The sequence below is a fragment of the Arachis ipaensis genome, chromosome B4 (genome assembly GCF_059453495.1).
Source record: "Arachis ipaensis isolate K30076 ecotype BB chromosome B4, ASM5945349v1, whole genome shotgun sequence".
NCBI classification, from domain to species: domain Eukaryota; kingdom Viridiplantae; phylum Streptophyta; class Magnoliopsida; order Fabales; family Fabaceae; genus Arachis; species Arachis ipaensis.
Window position 1 is genome coordinate 15,505,162 of NC_142439.1, and position 17,061 is coordinate 15,522,222.

The 17,061-nt window shown below is 34.6% G+C and overlaps 2 protein-coding genes and 1 pseudogene across 2 annotated transcripts; 2 read left to right on the forward strand and 1 right to left on the reverse strand.

Moving 5' to 3' along the window:
• Nucleotides 1-4,050: 4,050 nt before the first annotated feature.
• On the forward strand, nucleotides 4,051-6,904 carry LOC110270937 (protein FAR1-RELATED SEQUENCE 5-like; annotated as a pseudogene).
• A 5,784-nt stretch (nucleotides 6,905-12,688) lies between these two features.
• LOC107637615 (Adenine nucleotide alpha hydrolases-like superfamily protein) lies at nucleotides 12,689-14,085 on the forward strand. The gene is made up of 4 exons (XM_021120147.2): nucleotides 12,689-12,939; nucleotides 13,246-13,355; nucleotides 13,456-13,574; nucleotides 13,736-14,085. The coding sequence occupies exons 1-4, from the start codon at nucleotides 12,756-12,758 to the stop codon at nucleotides 13,824-13,826; spliced, it is 504 nt and encodes a 167-aa protein (XP_020975806.1). The 5' UTR covers nucleotides 12,689-12,755; the 3' UTR covers nucleotides 13,827-14,085.
• An 864-nt stretch (nucleotides 14,086-14,949) lies between these two features.
• On the reverse strand, nucleotides 14,950-15,870 carry LOC148566759 (uncharacterized). Its single transcript, XM_088485740.1, has one exon. It carries the CDS (start codon nucleotides 15,836-15,838, stop codon nucleotides 15,044-15,046), a length of 795 nt encoding a protein of 264 aa, XP_088341866.1. The 5' UTR covers nucleotides 15,839-15,870; the 3' UTR covers nucleotides 14,950-15,043.
• Nucleotides 15,871-17,061: the final 1,191 nt, after the last annotated feature.

Consider the following 17,061-nt stretch of genomic DNA (forward strand, 5'->3'; position numbering starts at 1 on the left):
TTTTGGTGACTTGTAACACAACCTACTTTTCTATTATCCAAAATCCTAAAAAGTAAGTAATTTAGAAATGGTAATACTATAATTGCATGCAAAAACTGGAATCTTACATTCTTAGGGGCGGAAAAGCATACTGAAGAGCTGAAAAATTGTTAAAAAATGTCTTAACTAGACTCTGAGTACTGAAGAAAATATTCTACCCTTTAAGAATCTTTGGCTGCCTCCTCCATATCTTTTAATGATTTTTAAAATGTTAAATAGGCAAGCTATTTTCAATTTGGTTTCAAAAATTAAAGATTTAATAACTGAAAATAGGAATTGAAATTAGAATCTCATTTAGGAATTATTTCTCCAAGAAGTTGTAAATAGAATTTTGTCAGTTAAAATTCATCGGAGTTGGGATAAATTACAATGAGATTTAAACAACTCCAAATATTATAATACAATTTTAGTCTACAAAAATGGCTATTTATTTCACTATCTACCTCTTGAACTTTATCCTAATCATATGTAGCAGAAAATGCAGTGGATTGAATTATGGAAGTTGAACTTGCCGCACAAAATTAAGCTCTTTATTTGGAAAGCTCTTCGATCATGGTCGCCTTCCGGTGCTTGCTCAGATTTACCGCCACTTTCTATCCACATCGCCAATATGCGCTTACTATCATGAAATAACAGAAACAATCACTTATTGCTTGCTTCACTGCCCTGGAATTAAAGAAGTATGGTCTTAGAATTATCTTCGGGACTGCCTTTCCCTCAAAGTTCTCACAATTTTTTAACATGGTGGACTACAGCAACAGAAATACTTAACCCATTGAAAAATGTTGACCAAAATCTTCAATTGCTTGCTATCATTTGTTAGAACGGATAGAAAGCTCACAACCAATTAGTCTTTAAAAGTGTTAATTCAATATCGTCTGTCATTCTTGCTAGCTCTGTTAAGCTGCTCCATAAAATTCAAAGAACTTCCATTTTAAGTCGCCGTCTCCATGAGGCCAACTCTTAGTTTCATTTAACTCTTGGTTTTCCTTTAGTTTGGACTATTTTAATATAAAAGAATATTTATTTTTTGATTTGTTTAATAATAAATTTAAAAATAAATTTTTATAACAAGATTATGGTTATATAATATATTTAAATAGATTTTTATTTATAATTTTTTTCACTAATTTACCCTCAAAGTTAGCGTGAGATTATCCGACAATAATATTAATATAACTTGTCAAAATCGAAAATTGTATGCGTCGGAAAAATCTGACAATAAAATTTAAAATTTGTGTCAGATCCAAAAGTTCTAACAAAATATTTTTGTCGGAAGTTTTTTATTGATATAATTCGATAATAATTTCAACAATAATTAGAGTTTATCCAGAGCATAGTAAAAATACGAATAAAACACTTATCGAATACGTGAATATGAATTTTTATAATAATTTCTTTAGGGGGAGACTCACATAAAGTTGACAAAAACAACTTTTTTTAAAGTTGCTGACGTGTCACTTTATGATTGGTGTGTTATAAAACCGGTTAATAAAATTTATTTTTAAATCAGATACTTTAAATTCGGTTCGACCTAGCTGGTTTAAATAAACCGGTCCGAATCTTTTTCTTTTTTGCCCTTTTCTTCAGTCCACCAAACTATGTCGTTTCATAATCCCTTCTCCTCCCTCAACGTCACTTTTACAGAAGCCCTCTCATCTCTCATATCTCATTGACCCAATTTTTCTCCTTCTATCAGCATCATCCGACAAGCTCGTCGTCGGTCTCTCCCGGCTCCGATCTCGCGTGCCTTCCTTGCCGTCGTCGTCACTGGCGGCAGTAGCAGCAGCTCCCGGACCTGGACGTCGTCGCCGCTCCGTGTCTTGTCACTGCCTCGTAGTCAATCTCGCGCCGTCATTGCGCCCGTCGACGCCGAGACAGAAGCAGCAAGTCCCCGACTTCCTCCTCGCTTTCAGCAACTCCTCGGCCTCCTTCGCACAACCTGGTCCCAATCTGGTGAGTTTTCAACAAATTTTCCTCTTCGTCTGTTTTGTATTTGGTTGCTGTGTTTGATTTTTTTGTAAAAAATAATCACATTGAGTGAAGATCACCAATATGGGCACATTGGTATTCATAAAAAGATGAACTGTAAGAATGATTGAAGCCAAAATTGAGATTTTTTACTATTTTATTAATAATTGTATAATTGGGATCAAACGGAATTAAATGGGTTATGCAAAAAACTGGTAACTAAAATTGAAATTGATTTTGAAATAAGAAGTAGTGATGAAAGGGAAACAGTAATATAAAAAAATATAATTGCAGAGGTAAAATTGGAACGGAAAAGGAAATGAAGTAAAATTCAATTGAGAAAAGTAATACCAGAAAAACAATGTTACATAGCTAGAGTTCTTGTTCGAATTTAAAGTGCTAGAAAGATGCAACAAAAATTTAGGATTTTATATTTTTATAGACTACCTACTTAACGGGGTGATTTTGGGCAAATAAACAAGGGATGCATAGCATTTTTTCATAGCAGTATATGTGGCATTAGCATTAGTAAATTCAAGTTGATACATTAGCATTTAGCAAAGCAAATATTCTAAAGAAGGAATAGGTAGTCTAATGTTACAATTCCTTCAACTCAACCTACTGCAATTTTACTGGAAACTTACCTTTGCCATTCTTTTCTGTGTCTCTTCCCACACGGATTGAGCAACCACGGTTAGCGACTCCCTGCAAGTTCAATGCTATTAGGACGTTTCCATAGAAGATAAAATTCTTGCTTTATTACTGTCTTAAGCTTTAACAATAAAGTTCCAAGATCGATCCCTATTGCAGGACCCTTTTGTTTTTTTGCCATCCTTCAATTCTCTGTCAAAAGCAGTGTATAAATGAAGTATGAATATGAATAGCTTCTGAGCGTGTACATATGTACAGAGAAAAAGAAAGTTATACTAATAAAAGGGTTTATTTAGGTTCCTTGAAACCAAAAAATAAATTAATAATATCAAGGGTGAAGCTCAATTGCATTGTGTGCTAACAAAAATTATACGTTGATGGAAAAGTTTATTATCATTTAAAGCTTTACAATTACTCTTAAGATTATCCATTAACAATAACAATTAAGCATTGACCTGCGTGTCTGATCAGAAACTGAAAAAATAAGTATAGTGTATAACATTGTTGTGGACACAGTTACACATACCTTAGAACTCAAAAGGGTAGATAGATGAGTCAAGAAAGAAACCAACAAATATAAATAAAAACGAAGAAGATAATAAAAAAAATCTCATTTCCTTTTATATATATATAGCACAAATGATCATTTGTTCGGACGAAATAGATCAAGAATGTAGGAGTTCTGTTGAACTCTAAATTTTAAATTCGAATTTTAAGCAATAGGTAATTTCAAGCAATACCCAAGAGAACGTGTCTATGCTGGCTGTTTCATGCTTTCCTGTCAACCTTCTTTCATTTCCTTCTCCATTTCACATTTCACTTATGTTAAATTCATATTTGCATGTTTGGGTTAAGTGCTTGCCATGTTTGGTTGACCAATTTCATTTTTCTTAATTAAATGAAACTGTAAATGACATTGGACGTGTTAGTGTTTACTTTTGAAGAAATGATATTTCTGCAATTAAATTAGGGCCTAAACTTGACTTTTTTGTTAATTTAGTGTGCAACCATCTAATTTAGTGTTCATTTGTTTGGTTTGAGAAACCTTGGTAACTTGGTAAGGGTGTGCAAAACTTAGACGGAGTTGAAATTTAACCTAAATTTAAAGTATATTTTGTTGATTTAGACTTGTCATTTTTTTCGGTATTTATTTTGTATCTGAATTAGGATTATGCTCTAAATCTAATTATTTGAAATATATTGGATAAAATACTAGAGTTGAATTTGAATCTATTAAATATACTGAGGTCTGCAAAATACAATTCTAAGGTGTCTTGAAGAAGTAGAAAATTATATGTGTATCTCCTACTTCTACCTGTTCTTGTTTAGGGGGTAAAATTTTTACTTTTTTACATATATAGAATTAGAAAGAAAACGAGTCTGGGTGTAATGGATGTTGATTCAGAACCACTCAATTCAGAAGAGAACGTTGAAGATTGCTTGATGACCGGTGTGGAAGAGAATGTAAATTGCACTTGTGATTGCGGTGGCAGCAGTAGCAAGTGTGTTGTTGTGACGGCCGATGATATTATAAACCAGACATTTGAAACATCGGATGCAGCTTATCACTTGTATGTGCGTTATGCAAGGTGTGTCAGGTTCGGAGTTCACAAGGGTGATACAGCGCGTGGAAAAGATGGAACACAACGCAGAAGGTGATTTTTTTGCAACAAGGAAGGAAAGAGAGCCGATAAATACATCTCTAATTTGAACAGGAAGAGGGAGCATAAAGTGCTGACTTGTACGGGTTGTGAAGCCATGCTTGCGATGTACTTTGACACCAAAACTTCAGCTTGGAGAGTTAAAAAATTAGTTGAGAAGCACAACCACGATCTTGTCCCCCAATGCTTGGTACACCTAATTCCAAACCACCATGGGATGAATGAGGCTCAAAAAGCTCAGGCAAACACCATGCACGATAATGGTCTTCCAAGCGCTAAGATAATGGGACTAATGGTAGGCCAAGCCGGGGGTTATGCTAATGTCGGGTTCACAAAGAAGGATCTGGATAACCACATTGAAATAACTCGTCGTGCAAAGCTCATTGGTGGGGATTCTAATGCAACAATTAGCTATCTACTTGGAAAAGCCGATGTTGACCCCATGGCCATGGCAAGGTACAGTGCTACTGATGAAAGTAGGCTGGCGAATCTATTTTAGGCAAATGGCATTTGTAGGGCGGATTATCAGTGCATTGGAGATGTGCTTGCATTTGATACAACCTATCGGAAAAATAAGTACAGAAGACTGTTGGTTATCTTCTCGGGTTGTAACCATCACCGTCAAACATGCATATTTGACTTTGCCTTGATAGACAACGAACAAACGGAAACATATACGTGGTTGTTGCAAAACTTTCTAGATGTCATGCTGAACAAGTCTCCTAGTGTTGTGGTCACAGATGGTGATGAGGCAATGAAGGCAGCAATTCAAGAAATCTTCCCAAATGCAACTCACCGATTATGTGGTTGGCACATTCAGAAAAATGTAACGGCAAACATAAAAATCAAAGGTTTTTCCGACGACTTCAGAAGATGTTTGTATGCTCCATGGCATCCGAATGAATTTGAAGAATATTGGGAGAATATGATAAAAAAAAATATGGGTTGGAGGAAAATGAATGGGTACTAAATGAGTATCAAAAGAGGAAAAGCTGGGCAAGCACCTACTTGCGAGATAAATTCTGTGCTAGATTTAGAACAACATCAAGGTGTGAAGGGATAAACAACTTCATCAAGAGGTTTATTGGCATTTGTCAAAGTCTTTTAGAGCTAGTCCAGAATCTTGAACATGCTCTTAGGGATTATAGACACAACGAATTAGTTTCTCAATTTAAGACGGTGTACGGAGAGCCTGTGTTAACAACTCGCTTAGCTGCATTGGAGCTTTGTGCTGCAAATTTTTACAAACGGGAGATGTTTGGCAAAGTAAAAACAGAGATTGAAGGAGTGGTTGCATTAGATGTTATAAATGAGGAAAATATATCAACTACTGTTGTTTTAAAAGTTAAGGAGTATGACAGAAGGCAACATATATACACCGTACTTTATGAGCGCAACACCGAGAATATGGAGTGTGAATGTAGTAGGTGGAGTAGTGAAGGAATTTCTTGTAGCCACATGTTTTGTGCCATGAAAAGGGTAGGTTTACAGAAGTTGCCAGAAAGTCTTCTTTTGAGAAGATGGTCCAAGGATTCCAAAAAGTATCTGGACGAAAGTTCAGCTGGAAGCACTGTGCAAGATGGAGAAAGAGAATTTTTAATGCGCTATGGCGCATTGTCAGTGGCAGCTACGTGGATGGTATTCTTAGGAGCTTAAGATGGTTCTTCTTTCCATGATACTATGAATGAAGTCTCTCGTTTGACCAAAATACTAGAGCAAAAGTCGTGCTTGAAAAGAGGAAGAAGAGATTCTCCCATGCCAAACTTTGTTGGTGACCCTTCAGTTGTCAAGACAAAAGGTGCACCAAAGGGAAAAAAAGAGAGAGGAAAACGGAGGTGCACTAAATGCAACAATGCTGGTCATGTAAAGAAGAATTGTCCTGTGAAGAATGAGGGTGACAATTTGGGTGATAAGATTGGTGGTGGCACATAGGCTAGCTTTGGTGCAGAAGAGGTTAGTCAAATTCAAAATGGCATTATGCTTTACTTGAATTAAAATAACCTGTTAAATTCTATGTTGTAGTTATACTTGATAGCAAGTTTGAGTTTATGCCTTCTTTTGTCACAGGAGCTTCCCAAAGATCCTATGGTTTCTCAAGGGACGCAAGTTAGCTTCGGTACAGAAGAGGTTAGTAAGATACAATATTACAATAGTGGTTACACGAACTAAAATAAATTGGTAAATTCTATGCTGTAGTTATACTTGATAGAAATTTTGACTGCATGTATCATTTTTTCTTAGGAGCTTCTCAAGGACCCTATGACTTCTCAAGATACATCAGCAGTGCCAAATACAGAAGTAAATACATCTGTGCAGTTAAGGTTTGGGCTAGGTGACTCAGAATTGATTAATAGCCATGGGGCTCCCATCCCACGATATGGAAGTAATCAGTGGCTATTACAGGTATCAATAATAAGAGATGAATTATTGCATTGTTATAACTTAGTGATTAGTAAATTTTAAACTATTTGATATCCATTATGATTCGCTGAATTCCTTTCTTTTTCTCTCAAATTTGTTTGTGCTGTGGAGAACAGGTTGTACAACAAGGACAATATCCGAAGTTCAATGGGATGCAGTAGTGCATTGAGGTTGATATATGATGGAGACTGCTAGACTGTGTATCAAAGAAAAACCAGTAGTAATTTAATGTTTGGTTGTACTCCATGAGAACTTTTTATATCTTGAATCATTGTTTGAGCATTTTAGGCAATTTAATACCTTCTGAAATAGGTGCAGTAACAGATTGTTAAACTGATTTATTTTCTTTTTTACTTTTCAATTGTCATGACAGGTTTATTGTCTTAGTTGGCTATGAATTTTTCAATAACAGATTAAATATGCAAATATTTTCTTGTGTTTTACATCAAGCCTCATTAGTTTTGATAATAGAATTTGAATATCCTCAATCCAAATCCATCTAAAAAAGATTGATTTTTGTTCCTTATATTCTTCCTCCTTGCTATGGAATGAGAAAACTTGGACACTATCACAAGTGTGTTGCCTTGCTCTTTATTTTGATATTCTATTTTATGAAGATTTATGTTCTGTTCTGTGAAAGAAAATGCATAGAAATTTAGTTGTTAACACTTTTGAAAATTGAAGCCTCTTGTGTTCTCTGCTTTTTCTACTTAAGTTTAGTTTTCCAATGCATAGTTTATGGATTAAATTAATGTCAGGAGCCTCAGAGTTTGATGTTGTCAATGTGATTCTTGAGGAGGGACCAATCATCCTACATAGTTTTAGTATATTCTATCACTTAGTTTTGTCATCATTGTTCATCCTTTCTCAATTCAGTCTATGTTTTTGCTTTGAGATAGCTTATCTGAATTTTTACAGGAAAGCTGAAAGAATCAAAAGGTGCAAGGGCAAGGTATTTGCCTTGCAAGATGAACCAGAAGTTCCAAGGATGTGGTTACCTTTTGATGATGCACCTGGATTAGCAATGGCTAGAGCATTTGGCGATTTTTGTTTGAAGGATTACGGTGTCATTCTATACCAGAATTTTCTCATCGAATTTATTAAAATGTTATTAAAGTTTCAGTCTTCGTCCCACCAAATTTCAGTCTCCTGTCCCCACTTTTTGGAGGTACTTTTAAAATTTTGGGAACAGATACTAAAATTTTAGTACTAGTTTCTGAACTAACAAACATGATACTGAGTCTCAGTCTCCCAGTCTTCATCCTAGATATGAAATTTTTGTTTTCTCTTTTTCTTACTTTGGCTATCTTTTATGTCATAAAAAAAATCTTAATTTTCTTTCAATACCATATTAAATTCACATTAATATATAAGTTCAAATTAAAGTTTAAAATCTGCCATCAACATCATCACTTTAACTTATCAAACTGTTAACAAAGTAAGTTCGAGTTGGCTATCGTTCTTCCTTAACTCAGTTATAAATCTATAAACAAATCAAATTCAGGATGCCACTATATTAATACAACAATAGTTTATCATTATTTTATTTTAATACTTGATTAAATTCACATTAATTGCTATTATTTTATTTTAAACTTGATCCTGAATAAATTTATTTTCATTAGCTATTATTACAAAAATAATTCTAATGAATATACTCTAATTAAGTGAATTAAGTTATTAAACATAATTTTTAGATTGAATTTTGAGAATAGAATAATATTTTAAATTTTATTCATGCTTCAAAATCTCGTAATTAATGTAATTTACATAGTTATACCAATATTTTGTTTCCTAATGTATTAAATATTATATTATTTTATTCTTAGTTCTTCATTATTGCATTAATCAATAATTTTTTTTAATCTTAAAAAATTTTATACTTACATTAAAATAAAAATTTTCACTTGTAGTCGGATATTGGTCATTTTTATAAAGAAAAGTTATATATATTTTGCATTTCATATATAGTTAAAATTGATGATATCATTAAAAAAGGAAAGAAAAATTTGACATAAAAACTATGTGATTTCATTCTTAAAGATTGATCATCGTTCAAAGAAAAAAAAAAGTAATTAAGGATCTCAATTAAAATCCATGATTTAAGTAAAACAACACAAAATTGATATATACACTAGCAAAATCATTAGATAAAAAAAAGATTCTTATGTTAAAAATGACTAATTTTTTTGTTTAATGAAAAGGTTTGATTGGCTTAAATTATTAAACTAAAATATTTTTCGTATAAAATGTTAAATTTAAAGATGTTATAACTAGTCCAACTGATCCAATTGAATTTAACAAAGTCACGTGAAATCATCTCCTATGGATTCATAGAATTTAATTTATCTTATGTAATATTAAGTTGCTCTGAATATATACTAATCAATGCTATGTCTATAGCTTTCTTGTCTTTTCCATCAACCTCATGGATCCCATTTTTTGCTCTCCTCACTTGCATCCTCTCTTCAAGTTGCAATTGAATTTTGCTAGTTGTGCTAGGCACATAATTAAATTGAAACATAGTTATACAATATTTTGGACAATATATAATAAATGTATAGATTTAAATTATCTTAGAGGGTCAGTAAGAAATATACTAAAGCTGTGTGTGGCCATTTCATTTATCGTGATGAAACGTTATAGTCATGCCATAAAAAATTCGGAGCCACTTAAAGTGGTTTTCATTCTAGCAGGAATAGAAGACAATTGTGATACAGTTGTACCGATATTTTGTTTCCTAATGTGTTAGATATGATATAATTTTATTTTTAATTCTTCATTATTGCATTAATCAATAATTTTTTTTTAATCTTAAAAAACTTTATACTTACATTAAAATAAAAATTTTCCTGTATAGTCGGATATTGGTCATTGTATCAATAAGTTTCCTTTAAAAATAAATGACTACTAGATTTTTGAATTGTTCGAGTGTACATCTAGTTAGGTAACAACAGAAATATTTAAAACTGATGCGATCGCTCTGTAATTTTCAGGTAATTTCCAGTTATTATGAGAACTAGTTGTATTTTAGTCTTGAGTTTTACACTTTTACTTTCGTATAAAATAAAGCAATCTTAGTCTTGAGTTTTACACTTTTACTTTCGTGTAAAATAAAGCGATCTCTAATTTTGTAAGCGCTCCTTTTTTTTCTAAACGCGATTCTTGAGAAAACGTCAATACACCGTACACCTTTTTGTTTAATCACACTTGAAATCTTATAACTGACTGAATTGAATTTCCTTTATATGATTTAACAAATTAAAAGATTCAAAGCTTTATATTAGAGCTTTAGACAAGAGGCTAACAACATTAACCACGAGATGTAACCAAAATAACTATACTCGGATTGAATGGAGGCACTTTCGCCATATTTCGTTAAATCCCCATATTTCGTTAATTGAGGCCAGTAAAATTTTTTATTATAGATAATTTTATACTCCATAAATACAACATATCATCAGCTGCGACCAAATTGTATCTCAGAAAAATGAGAATATACATTTTTGGGAGAAAAAATAGAACAAATTTACAACGATAATTCCTCCATATATGTTATGACAGTCATGTCAGCAGATGTAGACTGTTTTCTTAGATAGAAAAAGAGCGGCAAGGGTAGTTCAAGTTTTTCTAACTATATCATGCTAACATGCATCCACTATTTGCCACTCATGAAATGACATCCTTGTCCAGAGTCACTGTCAAAAGATTGAATTCACGTCCCAGAGATCAAGTTAGATCATTGTGGGCATCAAGACTTAAGTTGTATTCCTTGAACTGGCCGTTGTAAGTTATTACAGACATAATGGCCCTGGAAAATTGGAGATGTCGATAGTTCAACAAGCATATAGGTACCATAAATTAATTCAAACTTGGTAAAGGCAGAAATTGTTAACAATTGGATTCCACATTCAGTTCAATGAACAATTAGTTTGAAGTGACTATACTATATAGCTACTTAAATAGTTCTAAGTCTTGATTTTCATCTAACTGACCATAGTTTGTGTTATTATATATAAGGAATTTGATAAGAACTACCTACAGAACCTCAGACTATTATAGTATTAGTCCTACATGACCAAGAAAAGACTATTAAGTCCTACGAAAAGTTGTACAAAAAAAACTACAACAAACCTTGTGCAACAGAACAGCAGCTTATAGATTTGAGAGGTATATCATGCTAAGAATTATAAGCAATCAGGTTAAAAATTAATAGACATTTGCAGGATCTCTGTTTAAGATGAAGGTCAAAACTCAGTCTTAGAACACATGTCAAAAGCAAACAATAAATACGAGGGGAGACGGGCATCAATGGGATACAAATATAGACTAAAAAAGTGTAAACAATCGCCGTAAAGACTAGAGGAAGCTTAGAAAAAATAAGAAAATGTTTTAACCAATGAATCATATGTATTTAGCTCATGTTTGTAGCAACCAAAGACATGTAACAAATAGCAAATCATCGAAAAAAATGAACAACCATACAAATCTGTCCTGCTCTAAGCATGATATTACACAGTAAATCATCGAAAAAAGGAGAAATATTAATTTCTGGCAGCGATCTCCCTTTAACATTCATTTTCATGTACTAAGTGATTATTTAGCAAGACAACAACAAATTCAAGGTGCAATCACTAATATATTCAACTCACATTTCCAGCAATAAAAACATTTAGCTAAGTAATTATTTGAGCATGACAGCAACAAATTCAAGCTTCATTGATGATAATACAAAATTCATCTTAGTGATGATTTTAAGCAACAAAGAAACTAGCTCAACAAATTATTCAAGGTTCGGTGGTAATAAATACTAACAAATTCACGACAATGATGATTTTCAGCAAAAATAAAAACTAGTTCAGTTATATTTTCAGCAACAAATTCAAATCAAAGTGCAGTGATGAATTAGGGCAACAAAAATGAAAAAAAAAAGGACCAGAGGAATTTAGTGAAAATCACCAAATCGGGGACCAGCTTCTGGTTGGGCGAAGGAATCTGAGGGCGGAGAGGAAGCTGACGGCGAGATTCAAAGTATGAAGACGACAACGACTACCAACCTCGGGACCGGCTACTTTTGCCGCCGGAAACGACAAGCGCGAGAAGGCGCACGACTAAGTGCGAGACGGTGAGGAGCCATGGAGCGACGACGACGACGACCAGTCCGGGTCTGGGTGCTTCTGCCGCCGGCGACAACGAGCTCAGGGAAGGCGTGCGAGTGCGACTGAGTGCAAGATGGTGACGACTGGCGACACGGAGAGCGACGAAAACGTTGAGTGCGAGACCCGAGACGAGAGAGGGAGAAAGCTTGAGATCGCGATAGTGAGCAGAGAGATGAGACGAAGGAGACGAAGGAGATGCTGATTGCTGGGGCTAGGGCTTTTTTGGGGTTAGATTGAGAAATTGGTGAGCCATTGAGATTGGATTTGCCTTGGTTTGGGCTTGGGCTACCAAGAGTTTAGGGTTTTTTTTTAAGGACTTAATTGTATTGCCAAAAAAAAAGGACTTAATTGTAATTTTATATTTTTATAAATTTAAATGTTTGCAAAATAAAAATTAAGGATATATTTATCATTTTAATGAAAGATTTAAATATGATTTAGTTTAGATTATGTAAACCGATCGAATCAAATCGGATATGATAATTATAATAAACTAATTTTATTTTGGTTTATTTAAAATATTTTATTGACCAGTTTAATATTTCGTCCAATAGTAATGTGATACATATAACGTCTTTAAAAAAAGACGTTTTTGATAACTTTATCAGAGTGGCCGCCATTTCTTTAACAAAACATATCATAAACAAAATATCAAATTTTCATCTAACATCAGCCTCAGCCACTAATGGTATGAGGTGTGAACGCAATTGTCGTCGTCTTTTCTCTTGGCCTCACAAGTAGTTGATTCAATAATGCCCCGTAAAACATTCACACATAAATAAATAATTAAACACCAACAGTAGTGTAAAACACAACTGAAACCAGAAATAAAAGAAAGCAACGCGTGATCAGCATGCCACGTAGTAATCATAGGAGACTGGGAGTGGCCATGGATTTCTCGCCGTGCAGCGTCGCGGCGCTCAAATGGGCGGTGGAAAATTTTGCCAGAGAAGGAGACCATATCATCCTCCTCATCATTCGCCCAGACGTTAACTACGAGCATGGCGAGATGCAGCTCTGGGAACTCACCGGAGCTCGTAAGTTATTTATAGTTGACAATTACTTTGCTAAATATCAGAAACTTAGAGAATAAATTATTTTCTACCTTATTTTATTTGCATGATAATGCCCATTCATAAATGAATAAATAATCATTATCATATTAAGTATATGTTAGAATTAATCACCAATATCAGCCATTAATACATGAATATAATGATTAATTTTAATGTACAAATAATATTTTTGAATTTAAAGTATGAAGTATCCTATTTAAATTGCACTTGAAACAATTAATTATATATAGGCCAAAGGATTCATTCTTGAATCTTGATGGTATGCAGCTTACATACCCCTAAACGAGTTCACTGATGCTGAGGTCATGAAGAAATATGGACTGAAGCCCACTCCCGAAGCAATTGAAGTGTCCCAAAAAGCTGCAAAGGATAAAAAAGTATGATTTGAGTTCTTGATAACGAATATGTTAACAGACATTATGATGCATGATAATGTGCATTTTACTATAATAAGTTAATAACTTTGGTCCTTGGCAGGTAGAGGTACTCATGAAAATCTTTTGGGGTGACCCTCGTGAAAAGATTTGCCAAGCAGTCGATTCAATACCTTTAGAGGCTCTTTTCATGGGAAATAGAGGCCTTGGTCCCCTCCAAAGGTTACTAGCAAAGTAGCAAACGTTCTTTTAATAATCATGCTTTCTACTTAAAGCATAGGATTTGAGAAGCATGCATTGCATTTCGGTTATTCATGGTTTATTCGTTATGAAGAGTAGAATGAATCTCATTATGAATTTTCATCTTATGTTGTGTTTTGCAGGGCCTTTATGGGAAGTGTGAGTAATTATGTAGTGAATCATGCCACATGTCCAGTCACTGTGGTGAAGAGTGACAATCAAAATAAAAGTTAATTATTTTCCTAATTTGATATTAATTGTATAGGACAGAGAATAAATTTGTGCTACACAACCAAGTTTTGATGCCTTTGGGCCTTGGTGGATTGCATATGTATAGTTTTGCCTGTTTATGGAATAAAATTTAAATTAGTAAACGTACTTTACGTGCAATATAAGACAGAAATAGGTATATATAATATGTTATCATGTGTCTAAGTTGATACTCCTTAGGGCGTCCCTATTGAAAGTTAGTTGCTCAAAACTCAAAATGTTCTCAAACCGTGATGAGTAATAAAGGAAAAAGTGTCAAGAATGTTATTATTTTTTGAATTCTAATATTTCCTTCATACTTAAGTTTGTCTATATGGCATGTAATAAAAATTTTCTCCTAATTAAAATTTGTCTACAATGTATCAAATTTTGCCTAATTGTTCCTTATTAACTTGTTTTTAGTCATCTATAAGACATTAATTATGATACATAGTGTAAAGAATTTTATGTGCCCAACAATTGATAAGTTGTATCCCCATCATATAAAACGTTAGTCATTTATATATCCATTTAATAATATCATATATTATCATATACTTTTTCTATTTGAAAATATTTAATAATAAAAAATAACTAAAAACAACTAAAATTTACTTTATTTAACATACATTCATTAATTTTCTATTTTTTCTTGTGTTTCTCTAATATTATCATTTTCTACAACTCGTTAAGATAACATAATAGAAATTCTAAGCGATCAACGAATTTTCTTTAATTTTCTCTTACATTTGAATCAACATTAATTAACTTTTTATTTTTTACACTAAGAGTGTTAATTCTTAATATTACCGTAAAATAATATACAAATCAAGTAAATAAAAAATATATTCACAATAACAAAAATTTATAAGAGTTGATGAAATTATCTCTATTAATAATAGATACGATACTACCTAGTATTTTATTCAAACATAAAGTTCTTTGTATGAAATTGCTCATTCGTTTGAATTGGCTATTAAGAAAAAACAAAGGTTAAACAAAAAAAAAGGAAAAGAAAATACAATACAATACATATATTTCAATCAACTAAAGTAAAATTTTGTTTTGATACAAGAATCTACATGTCAAATGTTAATGCTTCCTGTACTAAAGAGAAATTTACTCTAGTTAATTAATATGCACATAAAAATGAAAAATATAAATAAAGCATAATAAATTAATAATATATACAGAAATGAAAGCTACTGATGGGGAACCATATGAGCAATGGCAAGACAATTGCTTGCCATAATTCCAACCGACCCGGAAACGAAGGTAGAGGACTCGAGATCCTGAAACCCGCTCTCACATGTTGCCACGTCAGCCATAACAGAACTAAGCATGATGGTAACCGTTCCAAGATCACGCCCCGCAGCAGCATCACTCGCTTTTTGGAGGTTCTCAAGCGCGTTGGTATACTGCACCCTACAGTCCACGTACATGACTGCACCTAAGTTCTCCGGCGACGAAGTGCTCGAGTGCCTCTTCGCCTTCTCTATGGTCAGCTTCAACTCGATCGAGCAGGCCGTTATGGAAGCTTGGAGGACGTGGGTGAGGTCGAAGTGCTCGCCGTGGAGATGCGGTGCGATGGTGGAGAAGCACACGTCAGGGTAATCGGTGTGGCCGCATATTTGTCTGAGTTCGTTGTGGTGTTTGGTTGACAAGTGTGTGATATCGTCGGGCATTGTTAACGTGTGGCCGCGTAAGGTTCCTTTAAGGAGATCCGAGAAAGAAGAGTAGAATGATGATGAGTCAAGGCCACCGCCGCCATGGCTCGACGGCGATTGTGCCGGAGCATCAACACCCTGGTAGTGGTGGGTTGCTTCAGCTCCAGGGGTGTCATCATGGAAAATGTGAGCGCCAAATGGGTGGTGTGGTTGCTGACTTGTCTCGGGCGCGTGAGCCTGGTGATGATAATAGCGAGGGAAGGTGGCGTTAGATTGACTTAATAGCGAAAAACATATGAGGATTATTAATGTGGAGAAATAGTGTTTCATTTTGATTACTTGAAAGGTTTTGCAACGAAGGAAAATAATCAGGGGAAATGCAATTGTTGGGGGGCACGGGAGAAGGGATTTATAACACAATATAATGGAATTTGGGTTTGGTGAATTAACCACGAATTTAGGATGTCATTCATGATTAGTGTTGTCTCACGGGGTTAAAGGAAAGTCAATAATTTACTAGAGGTTGAAACTAGCATCTATTTTTTGATCCCTCAAAATACTACTGTATTAGTAATGTCTATCTTCTCAAATGCCATCCATTGATAAATAGAATTAAATAATATATCCCTGAACACAAACCCAATGCCTTTGAACTTAAATCCTTAACGTACAAGGTTTGTTATGCATAATGTGTGAATGGCCTAATAATAGAGAAGGGAACTCTCGAATAGGGCTGCAATGACTAGGGTAGGGTAGGGTTTGGACTCTACCCTAATCCTACTCGCGGGTTGAAAATTTTATTAAAACTTTACTCTACTTTATCCGCGGGTTGAGAATCTCTCAACCCTAACCCTACCCGCATCCTAAAGTTCTAAACCCTACCCTACCTGTTCATACCCTGGCCCAACGATTAAGGCCCAGGATCCAAGTAAAAAGGCCCAACCCAAAGGGTTGACCTCACCTTTCACCAGATCAGCCACTACGAAGTCGGTACTCGTCACGACTTGCTCTAAAGAAGCCGGGAACGAGGGTCAGTTGGCAGATAATCACTCATTTGAATGAGTAACTGCCCCTAGAATCTCTCTAACCACTTCCACGAGCCATATCTTAACTTCCCTAAGATAAAGGGACGGTTAACACCCTAGAAAAGTGGCACTACTCCAACGGTGGTTATTGGTTCACCACTATAAAATACACTGACACCCCTCAGGTATCTCTAAGTCCCAATACTCTCTAGACCTGCTAACACTCTTGCTGACTTAGGCATTGGAGTGTCCTTGCAGGTACCACCCCCCATTCATTCATACTCACAAGTCGGACGGAGGCCCCCAAGGCGCAGACCCTCACAAAAGGCTTCCTCCCTCAGACGATTGGGCCAACCAACGCCATCCAGCCCATTAATCTCCGGTTACCTACCGTAACATTGGCGCCGTTGCTGGGGACCCGAGAGATCAACCAGTGATGGCGGACAGATCCCCTGAGGAGGGTCATGTGGAAACAGATTCTGAACAAGAAAATCTGGATACCGAAAATAATGACGCGGACCTAACCCT

Coding starts and splice junctions, on each gene's coding strand:
- LOC107637615 (XM_021120147.2), top strand. CDS start 12,756: ATGCCACGTAGTAATCATAGGAGACTGGGAGTGGCCATGGATTTCTCG. Junction 12,940..13,245: donor CTGGGAACTCACCGGAGCTC/GTAAGTTATTTA, acceptor GATGGTATGCAG/CTTACATACCCCTAAACGAG. Junction 13,356..13,455: donor AAGCTGCAAAGGATAAAAAA/GTATGATTTGAG, acceptor GGTCCTTGGCAG/GTAGAGGTACTCATGAAAAT.
- LOC148566759 (XM_088485740.1), bottom strand. CDS start 15,838: ATGAAACACTATTTCTCCACATTAATAATCCTCATATGTTTTTCGCTA.